Genomic DNA, 26,132 nt, shown 5'->3' with positions numbered 1-26,132 from the left:
TTAGCCAATAGTGATCCAATATTGGCTGCCAATGCTTGGCAAAGTCGTGATCATTCCAAGACTCTGTCAATAATAGCCCGATATTGGTTGCCAATGTTTGACTAAGAAAAAACTGTTGGCAGTCAATATTGGTCCATTATTTAGCCAATGGTAAACATTGGCAATTTCCCATTGAGGAGAGCCAAACGAATTTGTTTAATTTTTAGAAAAGTTTTTCATATTTCATTTTTTTTACTTTTTGACAAAACTTCTAACTGTGAAGTAAAATTGCAAAAAAAAACCAATACAGCTAGATAGCTAACTTTTATAATATAAAGTAACTTTTACTATTTTTATAACAAAACGCTTTTCTTGTAACTTCTATTACTTTCAGAGTAAATTTAGCTATATTCAAAGTAAATTTTACTAATTTTTTACAAATATTTCTTTGAACGTTGTAAAATTTATTTCTCCGTGTACTTAATTCTTAACTTGATTCTTCTTCAAGTAGGCATCCAAACTGTAAAAAATAATAATATTAGTTTTTAAAAAATATTGTAAAAAAAATTAGAAATTCGAAACAAATTTATAATTTGTTCCAATACTTTAATACAAAATAATATTATATGATAATTTTTTTTTATTATTTATAATTGAATAAGAATCATAAAACAAATGAGGTTTCTGATTATCCCATAAAAATCACTTAACAGAATTATAAGTATTTCAAAATTTTTCGAAATCTATTATTATTTTAATTTAAATTTAATATTTCACATAAAGGCTTGCATCGTACTATAATTTTTAAGAATTTTTTTCACATTGAATGAAAATTTGTAAACAAAAAAATAATAAATTTCAAATAACTGATAATTTTGTAAAGTGATTTTTATATGTTAATTACGTACCCCGAACAGTTTTAACACCTTCATATATCAGGGTTACCACAAAAATTTTACTTTGTTTTTCCCTGATTTGTAGACAGAAGTTTGACTTTTTCCCTGACACTAAGGAATAGGTATTCTGATATCTAATTCACTCTAAAAATGATTAGAAGCTCAAAAAAATTTTCGAATTTTTGCGAATTTCTTTAATTGTAAAATTATTTGAAAACAATTGTTTTATTTATCATAATTATTTAATTTAATCATTATTATTTTTCCATTAAAATTAAGAATTTCAAAAATTTATAAATTCAAATTTTTTAAAATTTAATAACTTAAAAGAATATTAAATTATTATGAAGAAATCAATCACTCTAAAATTATTTTCATCATTTAAATTCAATTATTATTTTCTAGAATTTTTAAGAAAAATTCTTCTTTTAATCAATTATTATTTAAAATTTAAAAGAACGAAAAATTAAAATTTCCAAAGATTTAATTTAAACGGTTACAAAATTCAATCCTTTCTACAAATCCATGCTATAATGCTTTTAATATTAAATTATTATCTAAAATTTAAACCAAAATTCATTTTTAAATCAATTTTTTTTTAAATCTACGAAAATTCAATTATTTAAATACAAAAATAAATAATTTATTCAACAATTGAATTTTATAACAATTTTTAAAAATAATTAAATTCCTAAGAAAAATTTAAATAATAATTGAATTTATGCGAAGAATTTTATTAAATTTTGTTTAAATAGTTGAAATTTTGATAAGAAGTATATTAAAAATTCTAACAATAATTTAATTCTTGAGAAGAATTTCGCTACTTAGGGGTCGTTCATAAATTACATAAGACATTTTGGGAAAAGAGATGAGTCTGCTAAATCTTACGAACCGTAGAAAAAATGGAGCCAATGTATGTAAAAAATGTTACAAAGGGGGGTGGGTGATCAAATTTTCCAAAAAAAAGTGTCTTACGTAATTTATAAAATAATTGAATTTTGAAAAAGAATTTTTCTAAAATTTCTCAAAATAATTAATTTTATGAGGAGAATTTTGTTGTTTAACAAGATAATTGAATTCTTTTGCAGAATTACTTAAAAAATTTTTGAAAATAATTGAATCATTGCAACGAATTTTATTATTTTGTTGAATAATTGAACTTTTTTTAAATTTAAATTCTTTCGTCAAGTTTTAATTAAATTTTTTAAAATTACTGCATTTTTCGAAGAATTTATCTACAATTGTATTAAAAATATTTAAAATCCTGCCGTGAAAATAACTGGATTTAATTTTTTCTTTAAAAGTAATTGAATGTTTTCGTAGAATTTTATCAAAATTTTTGTCAATAATAAATTTTTTTGATAAATTAAATAATTTAAATTTATTTTATTAATTCATGAGAAGAATTTTATTATTTATGAAAAAAATTAAATTTCTTGAAGAATTGTATTAAACTGCTTTAAAAATAATTGAATTTATAAAAAAATTTTGAATTATTTATTAAGATAGTTAAATTTTCGACTAGAATTGAATTTCTTAGAAGAATTCCATTACTTTTGAAAATAATTGAATTCTTGTAATGAATGTTATTTATAAAAATAATTGAATTTTACAAAGAAATTTTTTAAAATTCCAATAAATAATTGAATCTTTGTGAAGAATCTTGTTATTTATCAAGATAATTTAATTAAAAGTTGTGAAATAATTAATTAATTCCCTGATTTTCCTGACCTACGGCAACCCTGTATATGTATATTATTAGAATAAGAATATAATATATAATTTACCTACTAGCTTCAGGAATTGTTAAATCGTTGATTTTAATTTGTGTGTCCTTAACAACTGAAATATATGTTTTTGAATCAAACTTCTGGACTTTTCCACATTTTATGATAAAAATATCATTTATCTTTACTGACAATTTTGAAATATTGTCATTCCACAAGGATATATCAATCTATAACAATATCATAATAATTAATTAATTCATTAAATATTTTATATAAAAAACATTAATAATATTAAATTTAAATTTAATTAATATTTATTATTATTATTAACTTCATTTATTTATTTTAAAAATTAAATTAAATTAAATGAATACAAACCTTATTGTTGTCCATATCATTGATGGTGAACGTTTTTTTCTTAAAAAGAGGTTTACCATTCTTGTCAACTACTTCTTCCTCATCTCCCACATTATTGACAATTCCGCATAAATCTAAATTATTAACATTATTCATATTATAAGATTATATATAAATTAGGTTTATATCAAACATACATAAATTTCAATTTATATTTCTTACCAGTAAATTTTCCTTTCTCTAGAAGTTTTATTTCTTCCAACGTTTTAAAATTATAACAAGATGTAGGAATTTGTGAATTTCCTTCATCTTCGTCTACATTTTCTATTACAGTATCCTGATTTAATTGGATTTCAATAATATTATTATAAACATTAAACTTCGGATTCGGTGTAGTTATCGAAAAATTAGCAATTAAATATTGTTCACCAACCTATTTTACAAAAGATATAATTAAATAATGTAATTAAAATAATAATTATAATAACCAAAATAATACTAAAAAAATAATTATAATAATAATAAATAAAAAACCTTACATTTAACAAATCATAAAATTTGGCCACATTCGAATTAAACACAGTGCATTTAAACTGGGCTGTTGAATCCAATAAATCCATTGTAAATAATTTACAATTTGGATAATTTTTTACTTCGCTTTTGTGGATAATGCGAACATTGAGCTTCCAACTAAAAAAAAATTATTTTTTAACTTAAAAATAAAATAATAATTTCTTTTAATTCGTTATAGAATTTTTACAAAAATTAAGGAAAGTAGAATTGATCTGAGAAAAATCATGGATTTAAGAAACATTCTTTTATTCAATAAAATTCTTATATTTGTATTTAAATATTTGAATTCCTGTTGAATTTTCTAATATAAATATATTAAAAAATAATTTCAGTTGAAATTTCTTAATAATAATTGAATTTTTTAGAAGTTATCATTGCGGCAAACGAATTTTATTATTTTATTGAATAATTGAACGTTTCTTAAATTTGAATTCTTTCGTCAATTTTTAAATAAAATTTTATAAATTACTACATTTTTCAAAGAATTTATTTAAAATTATATTAAAAATATTTAAAATCCTACCGTGTAAATAATTTGATTTCTAAATAAAATTTTATTATTTATAAAAATAATTAAATGTTTTCGTAAAATTTTATCAAACATTTTTTCCAATAATTAATTTTATTGAAAAATTTTATGAAAATAGTAAATATTGAAAATCGTTGAATTATGAAAAACTTTTGGAAATAATTGGAATTTTACAAATAATTTAATTTCAATTTTTTAAAAAGAATTACATTTTTAGCAAAAAATAATTGAATTACTGAGAAGAATTTTATTTAAACTTACTTTTTAATATTCGATTCCATGTCTCGAAATGTAATTGTATCCAATTTTCTTATTTTAATTTTATTTTCATCAACAATTTCTTCTGATCTTCTTTTCCTTGGAGCCATTGTATTGAACAGTTCGAATGGTAAGCAAGAACTGACTAATAATGAAAAGTTTCTATTTATATAAAATCAAAAGCTTATTATTATTATTATCATTATTAATGAGTAATTTCTTCTTCTACATTCAAACAATATTTCAATTAAAAAAAATTCTAATTATAATATTTTAATGTAACTAAATAATAATATTATTGAAACATTAATTAATATTAAAATATAAATAAATAATCAATTTTAAATTTAATTAAATTATTAATTTACATTCCTTATAAACTAAATTTCAATTAGGTTTTAATTATTATGTTATATTATAATATAAAATATTTTAATAAAATAAACAATATACAAAATTTAAATAAAATATTAACAATTTTGGATCATTATAATAATTATTTATAAATTTGAAAACTATAATTTAATTTATTAAAAAATATAGAATCTAATTCATAACTTTTTAAAATTAAAAAAATTGATAAAATGTTATACATGGAAATTATGTTGAAAGAAATTTAGTTTATATTATTATTTTTATTTTTAAAAAGTATTTGAAATTCAATTACTTTTAGAAGTAATAAAAGTTTTCTTCGCAATTTCATTATTTAAAAAATTTTAATAAAATCGTGTGCAAGAATTCAATTATTTTCAAAAAAAATTTAATAAAATTTTCCACAGACATTTAATTATTATCAAAATTTGTAATAAAATTCTTTATAAAATTTAATTATTTAAAAAAAATAATATTATGCAGCAACCTTTCTTCACTCAAAAAATAATATTTTCTAATATTAATAATAATAATAATTCAAAGTTAATAATTACTATTATTTTTAGATATGTACAATCAGATACACATGTATACTCACATATAAATAAATCCCATACACTTGTATATTCACACATATTATATGGATACCCACTGTAAACACAAAGAATCACACACATATATAATCACATATATACACGAATAACACACAAGTTATTAAATTTCATTATTGAATTAATAATAATATATGTATTATACTATGTATTATAAATTTTAAATTTTCCCAGAATTTTTCACGAAACAATTATCAATTCTATAGTAGGTTCCTTCACTAACCGCGAAGCTGAAACTATGTATTATACTATTAGTCATATATTATTTTTATTTTTTCGATTATAATAGAAATATCTATTGTTTACGAACATATATCTTAAGTTTTCAAAATTATATCAAATCAAATATATAATTAATTTTATTAAAATTCGTCGAAAGAATTTCATTATTTATAGAAAGTGTAAAAAAACTCTTCTCAAGAATTAAATTATTTCAATAAATAGCAAAATTCTTCAAATTTACTACATTCTTTTAAATATTATTTTTAAAAAATATTCTTCACAAAAATTCAATTATTTTTATAAATTTCCATGAAATTAAAAAAAACAATTGAATGATTTTCATAAGTAATAAAATTCTTTACAGAAATTCTATTATTTAAAAAAAATCTAAAAAAAACTCACCATTTTAATTATCTTTATAATTGATATGAAAATTCTTCGACAAAATTCATTGTAAAAGTTCCATTATTTCTATAAATAACAAGAATTAAATTATGTCCAACACAAGAATTCGATTATTTTCACAAAATTTTCTTAATTCAATAATTTGTATTTCTATTATATTTTAATTAAATTTCCAAAAAGAATTTAATTATTTAAAAACATTTTGACAAAATTCTACAAGAATATTCAATTATTTTCTAAAAGAATTAAATTTTCATAAGAATTGAAATATTAAAAATAGAATTTATCTAAATTGTTATTAAAAAATCAATTATTTAAAACTTTTTTTATAAAATCCTCCCAATAATTCAATTATTTTTATAAATAATAAAACTCATTGCAGAATTTCAATTATTTTTAATTCAATTTTAATCAATTTCCTCGAAAAATGTAATAATGAAATTATTCTTAAAAATTTGATTAAAATTCATCAAAAGAACTCAATTATTAATTTAATAATATGCAATTATATACAAAATTAATATTAATATGTACATATACTACTTATTTGTATATATTAACAATGAAGATGCTATTCAATAAATAATAAAATTTCAAATATTATAATAATAATGTGTAATAATAAATATATATGTAAGGAGAAATAAATAAGATGCCAACCGAGCGAGCGTTAGCGAGCGAGGTGTGTGTCGCTAGTTATTAATTAATTAATTAATAAAAATTGAAATATTTTACAATATGAAGTATTTTGATTAAATTGCCGTTTTACAAATAAATATTTAAAAAAAATAAAGATAAAGTGTTAGTTTTTTTTATCAAATGTTTATATAATTCTACTTTAAAAAAATATAATCCAGTTATTTGCAACGATTGTTGAAATAAAATATTCAACACCTTATGCGTGTATCACGCTTGATATTGATATTAAAATAATAAAAAATTATTTAGATAAAAATAAATCATCTCTTCTTAGATCAAAAATGTAAAAATTAAAAAAATGTACTTTAGAAAATGTCAAAAAATATTAAGCCGGGAAGTTTAGTTAAAATAAAAAAAAATTTATTTTTTACTTTTAAAAAAACCGGACAAGTGCGAGAAGAACTGGTACTAAAACCGAGGGTTCCGTACCCACGTTTAAAACTTCTACTTTTTTGCTAAAAAATATAAAGATCAAATCCAATATTTTTCGCTGTATTTTTTCTTAAATAAAGGTGAAAACAAATAAATAACCAACTTTCATCTCTTCAGATAAAAAACTGTGAGCGCTAGGTTAAAAACACGCATTTGTGACGAAATTTTTAAAAAAAACTTTGAGTTTTTCGCTGAAAAAAATATAAAGATCAAATCCAATCATGTTCGCTATATTTTTCCTGAAATCTAGACACGAAAATATATAAAATAAGCAAAACTGCAGTCCAATAGGCCAAGAATTGTGAAAACCAAGGGGGGGGGGTACACACTTTTTTTAAACTATTTTTTTTTAGTTTTTCGCAAAAAAAATATGAAGATGAATTCCAATAATTTTTTCTGTACATATGTTTATTGAAATCTACACGAAAAAATAAATAAAAATGTATAACGCCAGTCCACTAGACTAAGAATTGAGAGAACTAGCATAGGTATAATTATTATCAAAAATTGAAAAAAAAATTTTAGGTTTTCGCTCAAAACGTAATGAAGATCAATTCTAATCATTTTCACTATATTTTTCCTGTAATCTACACATAAAAATACAGAAATGGACCAATTTTCAGCTCTTTAGGTAAAAAACTGTGAGTGCTAGGGTAAAACACACGCTTTTTTGACGACATTTTTAAAAACTTTGAGTTTTTCGCTGATAAAATATGAAGATCAAATCCCATCATGTTCGCTATATTTTTCCTGAAATCTACACACGAAAATACATAAAATAAGCAAAACTGCAGTCCAATAGGCTAAGAATCGTGAAAACCAAGGGGGGGGGGGTACACACTTTTTTTTTTAAAACGAAATTTTTTTTTAGTTTTTCGCAAAAAAAATATAAAGATGAATTCCAATAATTTTTTCTGTATGTTTGCTGAAATCTACACGAAAAAATAAATAAAAATGTATAACGCCAGTCCACTAGATTAGGAATTGAGAGAACCAGCAAGGGTTAAAGAATTTTCGAGCTTGCAAAAAGAGATTTTAGTTTTTCGATGAAAACACCATGAAGATCAATTCTAATCACTTTCGCTATATTTTTCCTGTAATCTGTGCGTAAAAACGAATAAGTATGCCAATTTTCAGCTCTTTAGATAAAAAACTGTGGGCGCCAGGGAGGGGGTACATGCATTTTTTTCTAAATTTTCAAAATTTTCGAGTTTTTCGCTGAAAACACTATGAAGATCAATACCAAATATGTTCGCTATACTTTTCCTGTAATCAATTTTTGAAAATACATATGCATACCAATTTTCATCTTTCTAGTTAAAAAACTGTGAGCGCTAGGGAGGATGGTCATTTTCCGTAACCGTTTTAATAGAGTTCTTACCAGGTACGGAACCCTAAAAAGGGTTAAATTTTGAATTTAAAAAAAAAATTCTCACTATTTGAAAGAGCAGAAAAAACGTACCAAAAACATATATAGGTCACAATTTTTTTTTCTTTATTATATAAAAGCTACGATTTTTTATAAAACTCACTGTTTATACTAATCCAAAATCTTCAACTCCCTCCCCCTACAATTTTTTATAAAATTTCATAATTACTTGGTGGTTTTAAGTACTCATTTATAGTTCTAAATACTGTGAACATATTAGCCCGATCTAACAACTTGCAATTTTAAAAATTGGTACACGTGAGAAAATTTGCTCCTTATATATTACATACACATTTTGAGATTCAAAATTGTTTAGAAACAAATTTATAATTGCATAACTTTATTTTTAAACCTTCCTTTTTTACCAAAAATTAACAGAAAAATATTAGAATGCGTAAATTCACGCTTAAGAACGTTTGGTGCACATCTCAGGCGTGTTTACGCGAGATCGATATCTGTGCACCTCGAGACAAAAAATTCGATATTTCGGTTAGTTTTAAAGTCTCCAGGGATTTTTTTTTGCAAAAAATTCTGGAGAAGATGATGAATCCAAATATTATAGTTACAAAAAAATCAAAGGTGTGCTTATGCCCGAAAAAATTAAATCAAAATTTTTTTTGACTTTTTTTCCGGGCAAATGTTGAATTTTTTTTCTTTAATATTGCACTTTAAATTGTTAGATAATCAACTATTATTACCTAAAATATAAAGAAAATCTAACTAAATGGATAGAAGTCATTCGTTTTTTTAAAAAAAAGTGCTTTACTGTTTAATGCCCGGTAAAATCCACAGTTTTGAAAATTTTTAAATTCTTTTTTGCCTAAAATCTTCTGTCATAAAATACTACTTTTATACCAAGTTTCACAAAAATTGAAAGACCCATGACCAACTTTGATTCTTTTGAGAAAATTTGACCCATATGCTTTCGTTTCAATGAGTGGTGCTATTGCGGACTGCCTATAGCATATGCTATAAAAATAAGAAATTCTTTTAACTAATTAATTACTAGTTAAATATAAATTCCCTATGTAAATTCCCTTATATACGAGAAAAATCTCGAGCACGGTATTTAACCACAAAGTAAGTACTCAATGTTGAAAAGCGAATGTATTACAGTGCAGCGCGGCGGTTCTCGTTTATCACGGAAGTTAAGCGACGTTGGTCGCGGTTACTACATGGATGGGTGACCGCTTGGGAATAGCCGTATTTTTCTGACTAAAAAAGATAAGTGTGTTCGAATGTGTATGTGTGTGTGTTTAGCAATTGTAAAAAATGAAAAAAATAATAAAGATGTGTATGTTAGTGGTAAAAATTGAAAAAAAAGATGTGTATAAGAAGTGTTGTATTAAAGGTGTGAGAATTAATTATAGTATATAAAAAATATGTGAACAAAAATTTCCTTTTTTCAATTTATCGTTGGTATATCTTTAACCACATAAAAGAATTGAATTAACAGTATGGTGTTATTCAATCGATAGCAACAACTAAAAAAATTGAAAGTACAAATTAAATCATAAAAATGATGCTTTTAAATTTAAAAACTATATTCATTGACTCAAAAGCATAAACTGTTAAATTAGAACATTTTGTTCATTGGTTCAAAAGGAATACCTTCAAATTAACATATAGCATGCTCTCAATTTGAGAAATATGCTTTTGTTTCAATGAAAGTGATACTATCGAATCATTAGAATCGGTGCTTTCAAAACAACAGCATATACGTTAGACAGCCCGTTATGACACTATTCAATGAATCAAACCCATATGTCATTGATTCAACAGCATTTTTTTCTCCGTGTAGGTGTGTCATTGGAAACGTATTACCGTATTTGCCTAAAAGGTGTCGCTAATAGGCTCTCCAAAATTCAAAAGGATCATCTTGCCCCAGGGGATCATCTCGTACACCTTTACCCTATCTAACATTAACATAAAAATTTTTAAATAAAAGTGATTAATGGCCATCTCACCCAATAATACATGACAAAGGTAAACATCAAAATATTAAATAAATAAAATAATTTTTTCTAACACACGCACGGAAAGTACATCATTTCTTACCTGTGTAGAGGGTGGAAAGTATGTCTTTTCCGACGAGAGGGAGGGAATGTTACTTTACCTCCCTCTGACGTCATAACGGGGAGAGAAAAGTATACTTTACCTCCCCGTGACGTCATAGCGGGGAGAGAAAAGTACTTTACCCCCCTGTCGTCCAAAATCACATTTAATATATTTTAATAACAATGTAAAGATTATATTTACAATATATTTACGACTAAATATAAGTTTTATTGAAAATTGTTAAATTGTTCAAATTGTTAAATTATTTTTTTTTAAATTGTTTTAATTGTTAAATTGTTAAAATTGTTAAATTGTTGTTTTTGTTTGTTTTTCAATTTGTTTAAATTGTTGTTTATTGTTATTGTTAAAATTGTTAATTTTTAATAATTATAATAATAGTATTATAATAATCCATACTCGTGGAAATCTTCTATTTTTCACCCTAGATGCACAATATACTATTTTCTACCACACGCACCTAAAGTACACCATTTCCTACCTGTCAGGCGGGAGAAAAGTGTATCTTTTCCTGCGAGCGGGAGGTAAAGTTACTTTTCCTCCCTGTGACGCCATAACAGGGAGAGAAAAGTATACTTTACCTCCCCGTGACGTCATAGTGGGGAGGAAAAGTAACTTACCTTCTCGGTAATGTTATTATTAGGTACGAAGTGTAAATCAAAGTATGACCATTGGTGAATCAGTTACGTGAGTTACGTCAGCTACGTGACTTACGTAAGTTGCGTAAATTGTGTAGTTATGTTAGGCTGCGGTTACACCTCTGCAGGCTGCCTGCCTGCGCAGGCAGGAGCAACGAGAGTAAGGGAGAAGTTTGAAGTCACTGACTCTCTTACTCTTGTACGTTACCATGACAACCTGCAGGCAGGCAGGCTGCCTGCAGAGGTGAGGTGTAACCGCAGCCTTAGTCTTTCAAGTTACGTAAATTATGTAGTTATGTTAGTTTTCCGAGTTACAAATAATACGTAATTTACGCAACTTACGTAACTTACGCTGTTTGGGTTAGTTTAGTTATTTCAAGCTTTTCAAAAACTTTCAGTTACCACCAGTTGTAACTATACCGCCCCCAGCCACAAACATACATTCAAAAGTAACAACCAAACTGCCGCGTTTGTACTTTCGGTATACGTGTGTTAGAAAAAATAGTATGTGCAACTCGGGAGGAAATTGATTTCCACTTTCCTCCCTTGATGCACAATATACTATTTCATTCATTTTTGTTTGTATATCGAAGCGTAGGTTATGTACTACTTAATAAAACTTCAAATTAAAAAATCCGTTAAAAAATAACAATATAGCAATGAGAAATCTGAAATTCTCTAATTATTTTGGACCCATGCAAAAAAAAGGAAGAAGGATTACGCTTACATTTTCATTATTTTTCAATAATTTGTTCTTCATATTTATTAATAGTCACAAAAGGTTGAAGAATAAGCATAATAAGTGATATTTATTTACAAATTCTGTAAAATATTTGAACTGGCCATCGCTCCCATATAGCCATCTTCCCCGGACTCACCGTAATCAAAGATTTAGGTCTCTTTTTCTACCACTAGAGTGTGTTACCCCTCAAGAAAAGTTGCCAAATTTTTCATGATTCCTATTTTTGGCATTAAACAAAATAAAAAATAATACATTAATCTTTTAAAACATGAAAATAACTTTATCTAAAGTTTAAAATAAAAAATTAACAATTATGACAAACACAAAATAAACCAAAATATGAACACAGAATAAAAATTTTGTCTGGTTCAATAAACTATTTTTAGGTTAGGGGAGACCGGGGCGTAATGGCTAAGGGGCGTAATGAATAATTGTAATTTGTTTAAAAACCGTAAATTGTAATAATTTCGCACAATAGACAAGTTATTGTACTTGGTATACTGCAAGTTTGTCGGAAGTTTCATTAATATTTATTCATTATTGTAAGAAATATAGTAGAAAAACTATTTTTGACATACGAAAGTAACTTTTCAAAATTTTCGTTTTTTCGTTCTATTTTTTTCAAAAATAGCTTTTAAAAAAAAACTGAAATGAGGTTTCGATCTTGACACGTTTGTTTTTAAGGGACAATTCGAGATTTTTGATTCACACTTCCGGTATTGTTAAAAAAAAGCCAAATATTTGCCGAGTACCCCCGGGGCGTAATGGCTAGTTTTTCCCGGGGCGTGTTGGCTAATGCAATACGCTATGTATAAAAAGCAACCTACCATATCGGCGAAGTGTAGGTTTGTTTTCGCGATTGCTTGTCACTTAGTTTAAGTATGTTTAGGTATTTTTAACAAAATTTTAAAGCTTTGGTCTAAAATTTACAAATAGTAGATTTCAAGCTACGATTTTAATGAGAAATTACAAAAAAAATTGAGAGAGTGCCAATATCACAGAATATTATTGAAAAAGCGATAGTTGAAGTATTGCTGAATAAAAATAGCATTCACGGAATACCCAGGAACCTTAATTTACAATATGCAATAAGATTGGAAACTGTAGATAATAATTAGCAATCATTATTCATTACGCCCCGGGAGTTATCCATTACGCCCCGACTCGGGCCGTATTTTGGAGCTCTGCATTGCTTCAGAAAATCTGTTGTAGAATAAAAAGTAAGAGTCATATCGGGACGTTTGTAGTCTTAAAAGAAAGCTGAGATACCAGAGTAAATTTTCTGGAAGATAAACATTCAATTAGAACAAAAATGTCCGAGTAAAACAACAAAGAGTGAAAAGTTAGCCATTACGCCCCGGTCTCCCCTACATATGTTAATATGTCAAAACGAAAGTCAATTTACTTATAATTCATTATTTTTAAGGAACAAAATTTAATCTGTAACTTTAAATACGATTTGCTTCTCTTTATTCATAAAGTGTGCCCAATATTGAAACGAGGAGGAAAGTATCAACGTGTTACTTTTCTCCTTACTTTCTTTTTCAACAAAAAAGTTAAAATTACACAAAAGTATTACACGTAATTTAAAAATACACTATTACAGCTTAAAGACAGATAATTAGGATACAAAAAAAGGAAAAACACATTTTATAAAACTATGTAATTAAAAAAATATGAGGTTTTGAAAATTTAAACGAAAACTTACTTTTGACGTATTTTTGTAACGTCATATCACTAGCAGACCTAACCTGACCAGAAATTCTCTTGCACACTATGGAGAAATTGTAGGGAGCATTACTGATTTAAAAAAAATTTAAACTTTGTATATTGGCTAATTTGTTTAAAAGATATAAGCGTTGTTATTTTCCTCCTCGGTCTCCCCTACCAAAACAGCAAGAAACTCATGCAATAGTAATTCATGAGTACATTCCTATCCAACGGAAGCAAAATGGGCTACAACGGAACTCAGGCTTCATTTTGATGGACTAAAAAAGTGCACCAAATTGCAAGTCGATTCATAAAAATTTACTAGAGTTATCGTGGCGTCAAATTTTGCTACAGACAGAGACTTCTCTAAAAACCGCTTTTTTGGAATCAGGGGGTCATGAAACGTGAAAATTTACTAAAATTAGACATTGCTTAAAATCGCACAAATCTAAGACCTTATCAGTTTTGATGAGAATGTAAAAAATATAAAATCAAAGCGATGTTAAAAGTAAGTGCAGAGAAAAAGAAGTTAATGACGGATGATGTTTATGAATTTGAAAAGTAGGTAAAGTTTATATAATGCACTTATCTTTCATAATAAAATTTCAGTTTTATATTGTGTTTTATGAGTATTAAATAAATCTCTTTATTGTGTTATGTGTGAGTATTTAATGAAACTTGAAGAAAGTGGGTCTTAACGTGTCGAGAAGCAGAAGCTGATCACCTAGGCGTTCTTTCTTTATGATGTATAACAAGGGCTTTTGTTGAAAGTACGACATTTATAAATGGACACTAAAGAAACTTTACATAAACGCGAGGCCAATAATCTGTTTCTCCTGTCACTCAGGCAGCCCGCAGCTTAGCTTGTTGCCATTATTCTCTTCACTTCCTATATAGAGTTGACTACACTCAATAGAATTATATAGTCTTACAAATTGAATAAAAACAAAAGAAAGATCATTTTTCCTAAACAAATAGAAACAGACAAAATGTGAATAATAATCTCGCTATACACAGTAATGCAAAAAAAGATTTAGTCGTTGCTATTCAGATATTTTTTCAACATTATCTCAAAATTAAAGTCAAACTACACAGGTAAAAAAGGTGACATACCTATTATAAAAATTTAAAAGTTAATCTAACCTCACAATTTAAATCAACATTTACACATCAAAATTTTATGAAAAGTAGAAATTTATTAAGAAATTAAATTAAACGGCTTGTTTAAAAATTGGAATCCCCAGTAGCACTAATGTTCCAGTAACATTGACAACATTGAGGCAATATTGGTAATGTTAAGGCAGTGTTCTCAATATTGCTGTAATATTACGTGCTACTGTGGAATAGTAGTGAAAAAAGTTATTTTCGAAATTCACATAGAACATATACCCCTTCGATAGGATTTGTCGTAGAAGAACAAAATTAATTGAATGATTCGCGTCAACGACATGCTCGCCCCTCTATATATATATATATATATATATATATCGAGATAGCCAGGCAGTGACAAGTAGCTCTCAATAACGCGATATGACATAGCGACCCTTCGTGTCCTGGACACGAAGGACCTTTTCAAATTCTACCCTATACTTGGATCGAGTAATTCGCTTTGCAGCACATCACGCTACACAAAGGTAGATTACATCTCGATATCACACGTCCTCAATTTAAATTTGGTTGCGAATCCTTTTTTACTTTTTTATGTGCTACAAAAATTTTAACATTCATTCGAATATCAGATACTATGTAACTTTTTTATTCATACAGTAGGACAAAAAAATTATTTGAATAATCAACCAAATTTTAGAAGAATCAACTAAATCAATGCAGTTAACCAAACCCCTTGTTTAAAGTATATCACTTCCCCTAAACGCTTTTCTATAGATTTTTTTTAAAATTTGACCATACACTGAAAAAATTACATTCTAATTTTAAGAAAAACTTCTAAAATATGCGCCAAGAATATACTATATATATAATATATATATATATATATATATATATATATATATATATATATATATATATATATATATATATATATATATATATATATGGGACGTTTCACGTTAAGTGTGCCACCCCGTTGGCCAAAATTGAGAGCTTCCTAAAAAATTGGTTATACCCAAAAGTTATTCATATATATAGGTACTTTCGAAAAATATGTGGCCTTTTGAAAAATCCAATATGGCGGCTCCAATATAACCTATAAATGTATCTAAATTTAAAAAAAGCGGCCTAAAAGTGCTAATAAAAAGGGATTGAATGAGGAAATCACCTATGAATTAAGGGTAAAATTAGCACAAGGATACATACTTTGTATTCTATAAGCAAAAACGTTAATTTGATATCGAATTTCAGAAAATAAATATGGCGGATCCAATATGGCGGACAGAAAAATTTTAAAATGCATCGGATTTGCTTGAAAGTTGTTACTCAGGGGTTTTTGGGGTCGCTGATGCCGAATCTGATGTTTATTTTCAGAAATTCAAAATGGCGGATCCAATATGGCGGACAAAAATTTTTTTAATTCATCAGATTTGATTGAAAGTTGTTTCTCGGGGGTTTTTGGGGTCGCTGATGCCGAATCTGATGTTTATTTTCAGAAATTCAAAATGGCAGATCCAATATGGCGGACAAAATTTTTTTTAATCCATCAGATTTGATTGAAAGTTGTTTCTCGGGGGTTTTTGGGGTCGCTGATGCCGAATCTGATGTTAATTTTCAGAAATTTAAAATAGCGGATCCAATTTGGCGGACAAAAATTTTTTTAATTTATCAGATTTGGTTCAAAGTTGTTACTCGGGGGTTTATGGGGTCGCTGATACTGAATGTGATGTCGATTTTCAGAAAGTTTTATATGGTGCGTTAAAAAAATGCTTTTTCCTAAGTTTTTCTTGTGTTCGGCTTTACACATAATAAAAAATAAAGATACTTCCTCTATGAGGAAGGAAAAATTTAAAAACATCAATTACTTCATCCTCCAATTGTTTTAATAATTATCTAATTAAGTTATTATTGATATTTATTAATTTTTTTACGGTGCGCCTCGAAAAATTTATTTATTTAATGAATAAAGAATTTTCGTGAAATGGTTATCTCAATAATTATTCAAATAAATATTTTTTTAACTGTAATTTGTCATTCATATTACTTATTTATTATTATTTGTTCAGTAAATTGTAGATTTGAAAATACGCATTTTCTATGTGTAATTAGAAAAAATTTAACAATTAATTGTTTAATTATATGATTATTAAACAGTTGCTGAAATATCGATTTGATATTTATAACTTTTATCGGTCATTATAATTAGCTTTATAAATTGCAAAATTAGATAAATACTACATCCCTCAAGGTACAATGGAAAAAACTAAAAAGTTAAATAACAAATATTTGTTTAAACATTTTTGAAGAATATTTGTAACAAATTTAACTTAATGTGTTATTTAATTTATTGATTTAATACTAAGTAGTACCAATAAAAGCTGAAAAATTTATATTTTTGTCCGCCATATTGGATCCGCTATTTTGAATTTCTGAAAATAAACATCAGATTCGGCATCAGCGACCCCAAAAACCCCCGAGAAACAACTTTCAATCAAATCTGATGAATTAAAAAAAATTTTGTCCGCCATATTGGATCCGCCATTTTGAATTTCTGAAAATAAACATCAGATTCGGCATCAGCGACCCCAAAAACCCCTAAGTAACAACTTTCAAGCAAATCCGATGCATTTTAAAATTTTTCTGTCTGCCATATTGGATCCGCCATATTTATTTTCTGAAATTCGATATCAAATTAACGTTTTTGCTTATAGAATACAAAGTATGTATCCTTGTGCTAATTTTACCTCCAATTCATAGGTGATTTCCTCATTCAATCCCTTTTTATTAGCACTTTTAGGCCGCTTTTTTTAATTTAGATACATTTATAGGTTATATTGGAGCCGCCATATTGGATTTTTCAAAAGGCCACATATTTTTCGAAAGTACCTATATATATGAATAACTTTTGGGTATAACCAATTTTTTAGGAAGCTCTCAATTTTGGCCAACGGGGTGGCACACTTAACGTGAAACGTCCCATATATATATATAAATATATATATATATATATATATATATATATATATATATATATATATATATATATATATATATATATATATATATATATATATTTATATATATAATACACGGAAAGAAAAAGTCCGTTAACCATTAATGGATTAGTATATTACTTTCAGACGGGACTCTTTTTCCGTTGATGGTTACTTAACTTTACTTAACGATTGAAAACGAGTCATGGATTGATTAGAATGCCAGTATGTGACCAATTGTTTTAGATTTAATGCTGAATTGTTATCAATGGCTGTTTGAATGTTTACGAATCATTAGTGAAAGTTTGTGAAACGTTAGTTGACTCGTATTCTAAATCGGCGCTCTTCACTAGCGCATTGTTGCGCAGTGTACCGATGCGCATTTCTTCCGGTTTCTCTATAGTCCATGTGTTTTTGCTGTCTGCTATACATATCCCTATATACTATTATGTGTAATGTGAATATTTAACTTAACTAATAATTTGCAGTTGAATTGCGTCTAGAAATTGACCTCGATGAAAATATATTTTCTTTTATATTTCTCGCTAATTAAAAAGTAGTTATTAGTGCAAAATCATTTCTCACAAGTTGTGAAAAATTCTGTTATTTGGTATATAAGAACAGTTCGCTTCTAAACTTAAAGTGTTATAAGTGTGCGTTTCTACGTGTAGTTATTATAAGTGCGAAAATGTGTTGGTCTAAAGCGTCTAAGAGTGTAAATAAAATATCGGAACTGTGCAACGAAAAAAATGTGTTCATTCTGTACCAAATAGTGTCTAAAATTAGGGATAATTCTGAAAGAAGTTGAATTTTTTGAATGCTTTTGATAGTCATAGAAAATTTAATAGACAGTTTTCTAAATTTTAGTGAACGAGTTTTATATATTGATGACAGTTTTCTAAATTTTAGCAAGCAACTCGTCACTGATTGTGACTCAAAGTATGTTATCCATTCAATGATTTTGTGTCCCGTCTCAAAGTAATATACTAGTCTATTAATGATTGACGGACTTTTTCTTTCCGTGTATGCGCCCCTCTTAAATTAAGTAGGAAATATTCTTACAATAATAATGTTCTTCTTATTGTAAGAATATTTCCCACTTAATTTAAGTGGGGAATATTCTTGTCGCATATTTAAGATTTTCTTAAAATTAGAATGTAATTTTTTCAGTGTACGTTTTTATTATCATTCTGGAAATATTTGCAAAATTTTAATAATTTTCACCGCACGGAACCAGAGATATTCGCTATCAAACTTGCGTTTTTTGTATGTAATGCTTGAGTAATGTATGGAGGAGGCATTTTCATAAATATAAACATAAATTAATAAATAATATTTGTTCGATTCAAGGAAGAAATAATTAAATGAAACAATAAATTTTCATTTTGTTGACAACGTTTCGATGGACTGGTTCGCCATCATCATCAGGTCACTTTAATAAACAAATTCACAAGTCACATAAAATAATTTTTAAAAAAATATAAATTTAAACAAATTTGAAGATATTTACCTAATTATAAAATTACATGAACTTTTGGTCAAAATCAAACTAATTATACAAATAAATAAATAGGACTAGACGGAAAAATAAAATTTTAAAATTAAAAATCACGAACATTTTTTCAATGAGTGATTAGTCAGACTGACTGTTTAAACGACAATCTTCATATTATATACAGGTGACGAGTTCAATGACCGCAAATCGAAATATTATGAAAATGATCACTCTTTTAATTTATTCAGTAAAGGAAAATATGCATTACTAAGAAATTGTGTATCTTCCTTCTTGTTAATAGTAAAATTATTACATTTAATGTGAATCATTTCCGAAACTAATCTTTTTTTATGAGAAGTTTCATTGTCTAAAATTTGAACATCATCAAAATTGAAAGAATGACCATAATCATTTTTGTGCTTATTCACAACTGAATCTGAATTTTTACTCTTTTTATGTTCGTCGATTCGCTTTTTTAAAGTACGTTTCGATTCACCAATATACGTTGCATTGCAATCATTACAATTGAACTTGTAGACAATACCAGATCTATCCCACTTGTCTGTGAGGTCTTTTCCTAATTTTACAACAGAAGTTAAAGTTTTTTGAACAATCGGAATCGATAATAAGTTATATTTTTTCAAGATATTAGATAACTTGAAGTAATTGTTATTATAAGGAATACAAATTTTTGGTAATCGACGATAAATCGAAGAAGTATTGTTAGATTGTATGTTATTTGATATTTTTTTATGTACAATGAAAGACCGCACTTTTATATGTTTTTTGATAAATTCTGATGGATAATTATTGTTTTTTAAAATAGCATTAACTTTACTAATATTTTCTTTATGAAAAGATTCGTGAGATAACAAAATAGCCCTGTCATACAAATTGTATACAATGTTCTTTTTTTGTTGGATTAAATGATTGGAGTCATAATTTATTATTCTGTTCGATGAAGTTGGTTTTTGGTACCAATTGGTAATGAGATGATTATTATTTTTAATTAAAGTTATGTCTAAGAAATTAATTTTATTGTTATCTTCTAATTCATAAGTAAAATTAAGATGAGTATTAAAGGAATTAAAAGTATCAATAACAAGTTGAACATGATCTTTCTGAACACATAAGAGAGTGTCATCAACATATCTAAAGTAAAAATGAGGAATACAATTGAAATTCTTTTTTAATAAATATAAACAATCTGACTCCATATCATCCATTACAATGTCTGCGAAAAATGGTGATATTGGTGAACCCATAGGTGTACCTTCTATTTGTTGATAAATTTTTTTGTTAAATGAAAAAAATGTGTTATGAAAAAGAAACTTCGTACAAAGGACAATGTCATTAAAAGGAATTTTACAATTATTTTCTATAGTGTTATATCTTCTGTCTAAACTTTGAACAACCAAATCGCAAGTAACATTGGTAAAAAGTGAAGTTACATCGAGAGAAAGCAAAACAGAATCATTTGGTAAAGTAAAATTTTTTAATTTCTCTCTCAATTCAAAACTATTGTTTACATGAGATTTAGGGAGAGAAATTATCGGTTTAAGTTCCTCATATATGATCCTTGCTAAAAAATGAGTAGGACTATTTATGAGTGAAATAATAGGTCTAAGTGGTACATTGTCCTTGTGAATTTTAGGTAAACCGTAAAATTTTGCTAATTAAGTATTTGTCATAGTTAATTGGTTGTTATGATATTTAAACTTAAGAAAATCATTGTCATTAAGATCTTTGAGAATTTTATGAGTATCAGACTGCAATTTTGATAAGACACTCTTTTTGGAGATTTCTTTATAAGTACGTTGGTCAGAAAGCAAGTCATTAGCTTTAGAAATGTAATCAGACTTCTTTAAACAAACTAAAACGTTTCCTTTATCAGCATGAGTAAAGAAAAGTTCGGGATTCTCTTTCAAGAATTTTTTTGTTGAATTTAATTTTGATAAAAAAGTCTTTTCTTTCAAGGTGGTACGATGATTATTATTTAAACTGGTAATAACACTGCTAGTAATTTCTAATCTTATTTCTTTTTTAATATCTGGATCTAAGTCTAAATTTGAAATTGTTCCTTCAAGATTTTTTATAATGTTAATCGAATCTTGTTTGTTAGAGTTGTTATTAAATTTCTGTTGGACACAACTATAATTTGGACCAAGAGAAATTACATCGATCACTTCTTGAGGAATATTAGTATCTGTCAAATTTTTGAACCAATTTGATCTATTTTGAAAATTATTGTCTTGACAATTATATTTTTTATTAAAAAGTGAATTAAATTTCTTTTTAAGTTTAGAGTTACATTGTCGACGAATCGAGACGAACTTTTTTTCCGAAAAAATAAAAAAATTCTCCAAAATGGAAGAATCAATAGATGAATGTGAAATTTGTTTTTTAAGACAATCTAATTTCTTGTTTAAGAAATTAAGATGGAGACATACATTTCCATCTTAATTTCTTAAACAAGAAATTAGATTGTCTTAAAAAACAAATTTCACTTTCATCTATTGATTCTTCCATTTTGGAGAATTTTTTCATTTTTTCGGAAAAAAAGTTCGTCTCGATTCGTCGACAATGTAACTCTAAACTTAAAAAGAAATTTAATTCACTTTTTAATAAAAAATATAATTGTCAAGACAATAATTTTCAAAATAGATCAAATTGGTTCAAAAATTTGACAGATACTAATATTCCTCAAGAAGTGATCGATGTAATTTCTCTTGGTCCAAATTATAGTTGTGTCCAACAGAAATTTAATAACAACTCTAACAAACAAGATTCGATTAACATTATAAAAAATCTTGAAGGAACAATTTCAAATTTAGACTTAGATCCAGATATTAAAAAAGAAATAAGATTAGAAATTACTAGCAGTGTTATTACCAGTTTAAATAATAATCATCGTACCACCTTGAAAGAAAAGACTTTTTTATCAAAATTAAATTCAACAAAAAAATTCTTGAAAGAGAATCCCGAACTTTTCTTTACTCATGCTGATAAAGGAAACGTTTCAGTTTGTTTAAAGAAGTCTGATTACATTTCTAAAGCTAATGACTTGCTTTCTGACCAACGTACTTATAAAGAAATCTCCAAAAAGAGTGTCTTATCAAAATTGCAGTCTGATACTCATAAAATTCTCAAAGATCTTAATGACAATGATTTTCTTAAGTTTAAATATCATAACAACCAATTAACTATGACAAATACTTCATTAGCAAAATTTTACGGTTTACCTAAAATTCACAAGGACAATGTACCACTTAGACCTATTATTTCACTCATAAATAGTCCTACTCATTTTTTAGCAAGGATCATATGAGGAACTTAAACCGATAATTTCTCTCCCTAAATCTCATGTAAACAATAGTTTTGAATTGAGAGAGAAATTAAAAAATTTTACTTTACCAAATGATTCTGTTTTGCTTTCTCTCGATGTAACTTCACTTTTTACCAATGTTACTTGCGATTTGGTTGTTCAAAGTTTAGACAGAAGATATAACACTATAGAAAATAATTGTAAAATTCCTTTTAATGACATTGTCCTTTGTACGAAGTTTCTTTTTCATAACACATTTTTTTCATTTAACAAAAAAATTTATCAACAAATAGAAGGTACACCTATGGGTTCACCAATATCACCATTTTTCGCAGACATTGTAATGGATGATATGGAGTCAGATTGTTTATATTTATTAAAAAAGAATTTCAATTGTATTCCTCATTTTTACTTTAGATATGTTGATGACACTCTCTTATGTGTTCAGAAAGATCATGTTCAACTTGTTATTGATACTTTTAATTCCTTTAATACTCATCTTAATTTTACTTATGAATTAGAAGATAACAATAAAATTAATTTCTTAGACATGACTTTAATTAAAAATAATAATCATCTCATTACCAATTGGTACCAAAAACCAACTTCATCGAACAGAATAATAAATTATGACTCCAATCATCCAATCCAACAAAAAAAGAACATTGTATACAATTTGTATGACAGGGCTATTTTGTTATCTCACGAATCTTTTCATAAAGAAAATATTAGTAAAGTTAATGCTATTTTAAAAAACAATAATTATCCATCAGAATTTATCAAAAAACATATAAAAGTGCGGTCTTTCATTGTACATAAAAAAATATCAAATAACATACAATCTAACAATACTTCTTCGATTTATCGTCGATTACCAAAAATTTGTATTCCTTATAATAACAATTACTTCAAGTTATCTAATATCTTGAAAAAATATAACTTATTATCGATTCCGATTGTTCAAAAAACTTTAACTTCTGTTGTAAAATTAGGAAAAGACCTCACAGACAAGTGGGATAGATCTGGTATTGTCTACAAGTTCAATTGTAATGATTGCAATGCAACGTATATTGGTGAATCGAAACGTACTTTAAAAAAGCGAATCGACGAACATAAAAAGAGTAAAAATTCAGATTCAGTTGTGAATAAGCACAAAAATGATTATGGTCATTCTTTCAATTTTGATGATGTTCAAATTTTAGACAATGAAACTTCTCATAAAGAAAGATTAGTTTCGGAAATGATTCACATTAAATGTAATAATTTTACTATTAACAAGAAGGAAGATACACAATTTCTTAGTAATGCATATTTTCCTTTACTGAATAAATTGAAAGAGTGATCATTTTCATAATATTTCGATTTGCGGTCATTGAACTCGTCACCTGTATATAATATGAAGATTGTCGTTTAAACAGTCAGTCTGACTAATCACTCATTGAAAAAATGTTCGTGATTTTTAATTTTAAAATTTTATTTTTCCGTCTAGTCCTATTTATTTATTTGTATAATTAGTTTGATTTTGACCAAAAGTTCATGTAATTTTATAATTAGGTAAATATCTTCGAATTTGTTTAAATTTATATTTTTTTAAAAATTATTTTGTGTGACTTGTGAATTTGTTTATTAAAGTGACCTGATGATGATGGCGAACTAGTCCATCGAAACGTTGTCAACAAAATGAAAATTTATTGTTTCATTTAATTATTTCTTCCTTGAATCGAACAAATATTATTTATTAACAATATACGGAAGGATAAAAAATTATTTTAAATAAATACTGTCCTGGATTAAATATGGACGTTACGAAACCAACACCAAGGAATTTCTTCAAATTCATTACCAAGCTACATGGAAACCTTATTACTTATTTTTTAAAAAAATGGTCACGTTATAATTGTCAACTGGCGGAATCACTGGCAAAACGACAATTCTTGCTGAGATGCAGAAACAATGGACTTATCCCTCAACATATTCAACACATAAGTAATCGCTCTAATCATATATGGTTGCATAGTTATTCATGTAAAAAAAGTTTTACTAACCTTAAGCATAATTATTGTCGTACGTTATTTAACTATGAAATTAGAGACATACATTTCCATCTTAATTTCTTAAACAAGAAATTAGATTGTCTTAAAAAACAAATTTCACTTTTATCTATTGATTCTTCCATTTTGGAGAATTTTTTCATTTTTTCGGAAAAAAAGTTCGTCTCGATTCGTCGACAATGTAACTCTTAACTTAAAAAGAAATTTAATTCACTTTTTAATAAAAAATATAATTGTCAAGACAATAATTTTCAAAATAGATCAAATTGGTTCAAAAATTTGACAGATACTAATATTCCTCAAGAAGTGATCGATGTAATTTCTCTTGGTCCAAATTATAGTTGTGTCCAACAGAAATTTAATAACAACTCTAACAAACAAGATTCGATTAACATTATAAAAAATCTTGAAGGAACAATTTCAAATTTAGACTTAGATCCAGATATTAAAAAAGAAATAAGATTAGAAATTACTAGCAGTGTTATTACCAGTTTAAATAATAATCATCGTACCACCTTGAAAGAAAAGACTTTTTTATCAAAATTAAATTCAACAAAAAAATTCTTGAAAGAGAATCCCGAACTTTTCTTTACTCATGCTGATAAAGGAAACGTTTCAGTTTGTTTAAAGAAGTCTGATTACATTTCTAAAGCTAATGACTTGCTTTCTGACCAACGTACTTATAAAGAAATCTCCAAAAAGAGTGTCTTATCAAAATTGCAGTCTGATACTCATAAAATTCTCAAAGATCTTAATGACAATGATTTTCTTAAGTTTAAATATCATAACAACCAATTAACTATGACAAATACTTCATTAGCAAAATTTTACGGTTTACCTAAAATTCACAAGGACAATGTACCACTTAGACCTATTATTTCACTCATAAATAGTCCTACTCATTTTTTAGCAAGGATCATATATGAGGAACTTAAACCGATAATTTCTCTCCCTAAATCTCATGTAAACAATAGTTTTGAATTGAGAGAGAAATTAAAAAATTTTACTTTACCAAATGATTCTGTTTTGCTTTCTCTCGATGTAACTTCACTTTTTACCAATGTTACTTGCGATTTGGTTGTTCAAAGTTTAGACAGAAGATATAACACTATAGAAAATAATTGTAAAATTCCTTTTAATGACATTGTCCTTTGTACGAAGTTTCTTTTTCATAACACATTTTTTTCATTTAACAAAAAAATTTATCAACAAATAGAAGGTACACCTATGGGTTCACCAATATCACCATTTTTCGCAGACATTGTAATGGATGATATGGAGTCAGATTGTTTATATTTATTAAAAAAGAATTTCAATTGTATTCCTCATTTTTACTTTAGATATGTTGATGACACTCTCTTATGTGTTCAGAAAGATCATGTTCAACTTGTTATTGATACTTTTAATTCCTTTAATACTCATCTTAATTTTACTTATGAATTAGAAGATAACAATAAAATTAATTTCTTAGACATGACTTTAATTAAAAATAATAATCAT

At 26.3% G+C, this 26,132-nt stretch overlaps 2 protein-coding genes across 4 annotated transcripts in view; one reads left to right on the top strand and one right to left on the bottom strand.

Annotated features, from left to right (window-relative positions):
- Positions 1-26,132, top strand: part of LOC122509726 — a 261,290-nt gene that overhangs the window by 193,153 nt on the left and 42,005 nt on the right. The gene's annotated exons all lie outside the window — the stretch shown is intronic.
- LOC122509727 (replication protein A 70 kDa DNA-binding subunit-like) lies at positions 449-4,444 on the bottom strand. Of its 2 annotated transcripts, none has more exons than XM_043623959.1 (6): positions 4,326-4,444; positions 3,502-3,652; positions 3,185-3,395; positions 2,984-3,096; positions 2,663-2,832; positions 449-499 (listed from the first exon to the last, which is right to left on the bottom strand). In XM_043623959.1, exons 1-6 carry the CDS (start codon positions 4,430-4,432, stop codon positions 460-462), a joined length of 792 nt encoding a protein of 263 aa, XP_043479894.1. In that variant the 5' UTR covers positions 4,433-4,444; the 3' UTR covers positions 449-459. The 2 variants fall into 2 exon arrangements, with proteins under 2 accessions (XP_043479894.1, XP_043479895.1); XM_043623960.1 differs by having other exon boundaries at positions 451-499; positions 2,667-2,832.

This window comes from Leptopilina heterotoma, unplaced genomic scaffold (genome assembly GCF_015476425.1).
Source record: "Leptopilina heterotoma isolate Lh14 unplaced genomic scaffold, ASM1547642v1 Lhet_62, whole genome shotgun sequence".
Taxonomy (NCBI): Eukaryota; Metazoa; Arthropoda; class Insecta; order Hymenoptera; family Figitidae; genus Leptopilina; species Leptopilina heterotoma.
This window is presented reverse-complemented; position numbering and strand designations above follow the sequence as displayed.

Coding starts and splice junctions, on each gene's coding strand:
- LOC122509727 (XM_043623959.1), bottom strand. CDS start 4,432: ATGGCTCCAAGGAAAAGAAGATCAGAAGAAATTGTTGATGAAAATAAA. Junction 3,653..4,325: donor ATGGAATCGAATATTAAAAA/GTAAGTTTAAAT, acceptor ATTTTTTTTTAG/TTGGAAGCTCAATGTTCGCA. Junction 2,833..2,983: donor ATGATATGGACAACAATAAG/GTTTGTATTCAT, acceptor ATATTGTTATAG/ATTGATATATCCTTGTGGAA.